Source organism: Erithacus rubecula, assembly GCF_903797595.1.
Source record: "Erithacus rubecula genome assembly, contig: scaffold_566_arrow_ctg1, whole genome shotgun sequence".
Taxonomy (NCBI): Eukaryota; Metazoa; Chordata; class Aves; order Passeriformes; family Muscicapidae; genus Erithacus; species Erithacus rubecula.
The window spans coordinates 39223-45914 of NW_027635772.1; the positions used below are offsets into that span (position 1 = coordinate 39223).

Genomic DNA, 6692 nt, shown 5'->3' on the forward strand with positions numbered 1-6692 from the left:
GGACCTTGAGATCTTCACCAACCTAAACATTACATGATTCTACTTCTGTCTGGGCCACAGGCATCTTCCACAGCCAAATAGCGATGGACTGGGGCAGAAAACCGAGATTTTGGAGACAATGGAGTGGAAAGTCGTCTAAAAACGGTTCTTTTTACCTGCTGAAGCCTATGCATACCCAGCCAGCATGAACAGGTAAATGCTTTTATTTGGGCCCTGATTTTCTTTAATTTTTCTTCATCCCTTCACCCAACATTGGGGTAAAAATAAAGACATTGAACTAAGATATTGACATGGACATTGTGGGTGGGGACATGGTGGGCACGGGAATATGGATATGCACACAGACATGGGTATGGACATAGACATGGACATGGACCTGGATATGCATATGGACATGGACTTGGATATGGACATGGGCAGGGCTGTGGATGGAGATATCAGGCTTGGGGGGGTCACAGACATAGTTGGTGACATGGGGGAATGTGGTCATGGATGGTGACATGGGGGTATGGCCATGGATGGTCACAAGTGGCCTAGGGGACAAGTCCATGGGTGGACACATCCACACCATGACGTGTCCCATGACCAAGGAGAACACATCCCCACCACCACCACGATGTTGTCCCTTTCACTACCGTTGATTCACTGCTCCTCCCCTGGGTGTGACACCTGCCTGGCGGGATGTCCCCAAGTTCTGGTGACCCGTGTCCCTCAGGCCACTCCCACCAGTGGCTCCAGCAGCAGCCAGAGCCCGTCCTCGGCTCGCAGGATCAGCTCGGGCTTGCGGCGCGGGGGTGGCCTCGCTGTGTCCCTCCGCAGCACGAACCGGGACAGTGTCAGTGCCACCACCACCTTCATCTCAGCCATGGCAAAGCTCTGCCCGATGCAGTTCCTGCCACCACATCCCCATTGTCACTGTCACCCCACTGTGAGCCCAGCCAGGGATGGGGGTGGCACTTGGGGACACTCCTGTCCCCACCCCACCACGTACCTGGGGCCAGCAGAGAAGGGGATGAAGGAGGACGGAGACCGTCCCTTGCTGTTCTCTGGGCTGAACCTCAGGGAATTGAACACCTGGGGTGACAGTGACACTGTGAGGATGCAGCTATCACCACCATGGTGACAGGGACACCTCGTAGGGTGGCACTACCTCAGGCTCGGGCCAGAGCTCTGGGTTGTGGTGGGTCCCGTAGATGCTCATCAGGCAGATGACCCCTGGTAGGATGGGAATGGCCACTTTAGGGACAGCAGGTGACAGCAGTGGGTGGTGACACTGGGGACACACTGGCCACGCCATACCCTTGGGGATGACACGGCCGTCACGCAGGGGGACGTCCTCGGTGCAGCGCCGGGACACAGCAGTGACAGGAGGGTGCAGCCGCAGGCTCTCCTTTATGCACATGGTGGTGAAGGGCAGCTGGGACAGGTCCTCCCTGGGGACAAGCAGGAGTGACACCGTGTTCCCTGGCCAAACAGCCAGGGGTGGCCCTGGGGACATCTCACCATTCAATGTCTGCAGTGTCCCGGCCAGCTAGGAGCTCCTGGACTTCTCGGCGGCACCACTCCTGGTGCTCAGGGTGGCCAGCCAGGTTATAGAAGAGCCATGCCAGGCCACTGGCCGTGGTGTCATGGCCTGTGGTGACATGGGATGAGTGAGGGGACACTGGAGTGGCTCTGCCCCAGTGGCACCTGGGAGCTCGTGCTCACCCTCAAACACAAAGGTGTCAGCCTCGGCCGTGATGTCCTCGTCTGACAGGGTGTGGCCGTCCTCGTCCTGCGGGAGTCAAGGTGAGCCTGGGGCCACCTGGGGCCACCGGTCTATGGCCAAATCCCTTCCATGGCCACCACCCTACAGACACCACTATCCCACTGGCTACCAGCTCTATGGTCAATGGTGTCAATGGCCACCACTGTTGCCTGTGGCCACCGGTCTATGGCCAATCCTTCCATGGCCACCACCACCCCCTTGACCACCATCCTCCATGGCCACCACCCTATGGCCACCATCATCTCCCCATGGCCACCACCACCCTCTCAACCACCTCCATGTCCCCCTGACCACCACCCCACGCCCACCTTGGTGAGCAGCAGGAGGTCGATGAAGTCCATGCTGCGTCCCCGGTGGCCATTCAGCCAGGCCTGGTGGCCCAGGCGGGCGAGTTCACGGCGCCGGCACTGCACCACGTCAGCGGTGAAGGCGTGGACAGTGGCGCAGGCGCGGGCGAAGCGCCGGCCATCAGAGGAGAGCCTGTACAGCCACCATGGGTGGAGAAGTGGCTGGAGCTGGCGCCGGACCACCAATGAGCTCAGCTCCAGGATGGCCTGGATGTACTCGCTGGGCCGCCTGTGGGAACCAGGGACACTGAGAGACATTGGGGCCACCAGCATGGCCAGCAGAGACCATGGCAGGGCCATTGGGGCCACCAGCATGGCCAGCAGAGACCATGGCAGGGCCATTAGGGCCACCAGCATGGCCAACAGAGACAATGGCAGGGCCATTGGGGCCACCAGCACGGCCAACAGAGACAATGGCAGGGCCATTGGGGCCACATGGCCAACAGAGACCATGGCAGGGCCATTGGGGCCACCAGCATGGCCAACAGGGACGATGGTGGGGTCACCATGGCTCCCAGGATGGCCAGCAGGGACAATGGTGGGATCACCACAGCCCCCAGGATGGCCAGTGGAGACAGGTGGCACTCACTCCTGGCAGTGGCTCTCATGGTTGAAGATGCACTTCTGGAGCGTGTCCAGGGTGAGGAGGCTCAGGGGCTGCAGCACCTCCATCTCCAGCGGCCCCCCAGCAGCGGCCGCTGCTGCTGCCCCCCACTTGTCCTGGGGGGATGGATGGGGTCAGGGACTGAACAGGAACAGGGGCAGGGGATAAATTGAGGGGTGGGACAGGGTGGTAGAGGGGCAAGAATTGGGGTGGGGGTGTGGGACAGGGATGTGGTGATGAACAAGAGGTGGAGTTGGGTTTGGGGGCAGGTTTGGGGTATGGGACAGGACAGGATTTGGGGTTTAGGACAGGACTTAGGGTGCAGCAATGGATGCAGGACAGAATTTTGTGTGCAGGACTCAGAGTTTGGGATGCGGGTAAAGTTTGGAGTGTAGGTCAGGATTTGGGGTGCAGGACAGAATTTTGGGTGTAGGACTTAGGGTTTGGGATGCAGGTCAGAGTTAGGGGCAGAAGTCAGGATGTAGGGTGCAGCACTTATGATTTGGGGTGTAGGTCAGGATTTGGGGTGTAGGTCAGGATTTGGGGTGCAGTGGGGACTCGGATCTCTCACGAGCAGCACGCGGGTGCTCTGGTTGAAGATTCCCAGGTAAGCCCGGAGAACATCCCCGTGGAAGGCGGGGGTCAGGAGCCGCCGGTGCCGCGCCCAGCGCTGCCCACTGCTCAGCAGCAGCCCCTCCCCTGGGGAGGGAACAGTGGGGTCGGCCCAAGGCACCCAGGGGGTGTCCCTGCCCTCCACTGCCCTTGTGACACACCCGGGTACATCCTGGGGGCACCCAGAGTGTGTCCGGGTCACCCACTGCCCCTGTGACACACCCGGATCCACTGCGGGTGCCCAATGGTTCTGTCCCCAAAACTTGCTGTGTCCTCCCCTACGACACCATCAGGGGCACCCAGGGCTGCTGTCCCCAACCGTGTGACACCCGGAGGTGCTGTCCCGACCCGTGTGACACCCAGAAGTGCTGTCCCCACCCAACCCCCTCCACTTACCAAGCCAGGGCTTGAGGAAGCCATAGAAAGTTTTATCCTTGGGGGCCACGAAAGCTGTAACACACAAGGATGGGGTGGGCAGGGATTCACTGGGGTGGGGACACTGGGGTCCCCCGGGTGGGGACACTGGGATGAGGCACCCTGTCTGCACCCCTTAACCCACAGTGGGGACCCTCTCCCGGCACCCACAGCCAACCGAGCATGAGGGTTGTGGGACAACCAGAGGCTGGACAGGGTGACACCTTTGGCTGGCCTTAGGGAACCTCAGGGACAGGTTGGTGGCCACTCTGGGGTGGTGTTTGGCCTGGCCATGGTGACACCTCTGGGGACCTGTGGGGTTGGGCTGGTGGCCACCGCCTGGGCACTGCCAGGTCTCTGTGCCAGGTGCAGTGACACCCATGGGTGGCCCTGGGGACCCATCTGGTGTCTCGTGTCCTACCTGAGGCACTGAGGAGTGGCCGGAGGGTGCTGGGGTGGAAGAGGCGCAGGATGGGCAGCCAGGGAAGTCCCCACCAGAGGCAGCCATGACGGTACTGGGCCACCAAGGCATCCACCTGCTGCAGGCCCTGCTCTGTGCTCTGGCCCTGGGGACAACAGGGGACATGTGTGTCATTGGGGACATGCACAAGCTTAGGGACACGTGTGCCCTCAGAGCACTGCCAGCCTTGGGGACAAGTGTGTCTGTCCCCACTGTCCCTTTGCCAGTGCCACCACCCCATCCTCACTGTCCTCCCAAGTGCCACCACCCTGTCCTCATTGTCCTCCCAAGTGCCACCACCCCAATCATTCCTTCTGTCCCATCACAGGTGTCACCACCCTGTCCCCATTGTTTCTTTGCAGGTGCCTCCAGCCTTGATCCCGCTGTCCCCGCAGGTGTCACCCCTGTCCCCTCACCATGCCAGTGTGTCCCAGCAACCAATTGCGCCATGGCGGGGTGGGGAATTTGTTCAGCTGGCGACAAGTGGCCCGGAATCGGGTGACAGCCAGCAGCGCATCCCAGAGCCACCGCAGCAGCAGGGCCACCAAGAAGGTGCCCAGGGCCACCACGGCCAGAGAACCCAGCGCGGCGGCCACCGCCATGGAGCCGCTCCTGGGGACAGGCTGGGGACAGGACAAGGGTCGGGCGGGGCGGTGTCACCCGCGGGTCACGCGGCGGCCTCGCGCTGGGTGTCACCGCATCCGGCTTTTGTCCCAGTGCGCGTCCTGGTGACATCGTGTCCCCGCCCCTGCCCCCCACGGGGTGTGTCCCCGTCTCCCTGTGTGTGTCCTTGCCCCCCACCCTGTCCCCCCCACCTGTGTGTCCCTGTCCCTCTGTCCCTCTGTGTGTCTCTGTCCGCTCCGAGTGTCCCCATCCCCCTCTCCCCCGTGTGACCCTGCTCCCTTCCGTGCGTCCCTGTCCCTCCCCGTGTGTCCCCATCCCCCTCTCCCCCGTGTGACCCTGCTCCCTTCCGTGCGTCCCTGTCCCTCCCCGTGTGTCCCCATCCCCCTCTCCCCCGTGTGACCCTGCTCCCTTCCGTGCGTCCCTGTCCCTCCCCGTGTGTCCCCTGCTCCTGCCCCCCCTCGCGGGATCCAAGTCCCCGAGGTCCCGGGGCCGTGTCCCGTCGGATGTCCCCGTGTCCCACAGGGAGTTCCCGTGTCCCATAGTGTTATAGGTACATATTACATTATTGGCTTTTCGCAAATATTACAATGAATGCTATGTGTATAGTGTTGGAAAACTTTGCTGGGTGAATATAGTTTCTTTTTGTTCTGCTATTAACAAACCTTAGAAATAACAGTGTGATACATATCTATTTTTCTTGGACTACAACATAGTGATGTAAAGCTTTTGTTCATGTAACTAACTCGAGAGAATGGTAAAAGGATAATCGGGATTTTCTTCACAATCTTGGATTAATCCATCTGGATGAAGACGGGTGACAACACCAGAACTCCAGGGAAGGAATTAATTGATTTCCATTATCAGCGAGTGCGCTGACAAGGAGACAAAGAGGGAAAAAAAAAAAAAAAAAAAGTTGTTTTACAGATTGGGAGGTTGGGGGGGGGTGATTTTGAATAATGCATGAAGGTCTATGAATATGCAACAGGTTGATGCATTTAACAAAGTGTTTTCTTAGTTAGTGTGTGCTTTTTGCTGAATGTCAAGCACCCGGCCGTTATAACCTTTTGCTTTATTCTTTGTCTCTTATTTTCCTTTATTAAACCTTTTAAAATTTACCAGGAAAGTGGACCTCATTTTTAGCACACATGTTCCCGTGGCTGTTCCTTGCACTGAGCATCTGTGTCTGTCCCGGCACAGACAGGGGCACCCAATGACACCCCACGACTCTTTGACCTCTGGTTGTGTGTCCTTTCTCCTTGATTTGGGTCTTTTCTGCCTCTTTTGGATCCTTTAACCCTGTTTGGGGTCCTTTCCTCTTTTTCTGGCTCATTTTCCCCCATTTTGGGTTCTTTCCCCAGTTTTATGTGCGTTGTTCAGATTTTGGTCCTTTCCCATAATTTTGGGAGCCCTCCCCATGGCTTTGATGCATTTTTGGGTGTCTGTGCCCCTCCCTTCCCCCCATATGCCCCCACTCCCTGCCCACCTCTGTCTCCCCTGGCATCCCCACGGGTGTCCACCATGCCACATGGACTCTGTGACAGACACCAGGGTGTCCCTCGAGTCCCCTGGGGTGGCTCCCCTGTCACCACCATGGCACTGGGGCAGGCACTCAGGGTCTGCAGCAGCCTGGAGTGGCAGGCAGTGCTGGGTGAGCACCCCCGGGACCCCCCCCGGGGCCTCAGTGCCAGGCAGGGGCAGCTCCTGACCGAGCTCCTCTGCCAGGGGTGGGTGTCCCAGTGGGGCCGGTGGGAGGGGGCTCGGGGTGGTGCTGGGGCTGACTGTGCCCTGTGCTGTGCTCCAGGGTCATGTCCCCTGTCCTGTGCCCTGTGCCATCTCATGCCACACTTCACACCATGCCCCATG

The 6692-nt window shown here is 59.5% G+C and overlaps 1 protein-coding gene across 1 annotated transcript; it reads right to left on the reverse strand.

The window, feature by feature from the left end:
• Positions 1-670: 670 nt before the first annotated feature.
• Positions 671-4854, reverse strand: LOC306816405 (cytochrome P450 4F3-like). Its single transcript, XM_079332844.1, has 12 exons — positions 4622-4854; positions 4167-4311; positions 3728-3781; positions 3291-3418; positions 2705-2835; positions 2077-2344; positions 1708-1774; positions 1504-1633; positions 1300-1433; positions 1151-1215; positions 992-1074; positions 671-892 (listed from the first exon to the last, which is right to left on the reverse strand). Exons 1-12 carry the CDS (start codon positions 4805-4807, stop codon positions 712-714), a joined length of 1572 nt encoding a protein of 523 aa, XP_079188970.1. The 5' UTR covers positions 4808-4854; the 3' UTR covers positions 671-711.
• Positions 4855-6692: the final 1838 nt, after the last annotated feature.

Excerpts from the sequence above, each read along its gene's own strand:
- LOC306816405 (XM_079332844.1), bottom strand. The coding sequence starts at position 4,807 with ATGGCGGTGGCCGCCGCGCTGGGTTCTCTGGCCGTGGTGGCCCTGGGC. Across the intron at positions 4,312-4,621 it reads TGCTGGGACACACTGGCATG|GGCCAGAGCACAGAGCAGGG; the intron begins GTGAGGGGACAG and ends TGTTGTCCCCAG. Across the intron at positions 1,075-1,150 it reads AGCTCTGGCCCGAGCCTGAG|GTGTTCAATTCCCTGAGGTT; the intron begins GTAGTGCCACCC and ends CTGTCACCCCAG.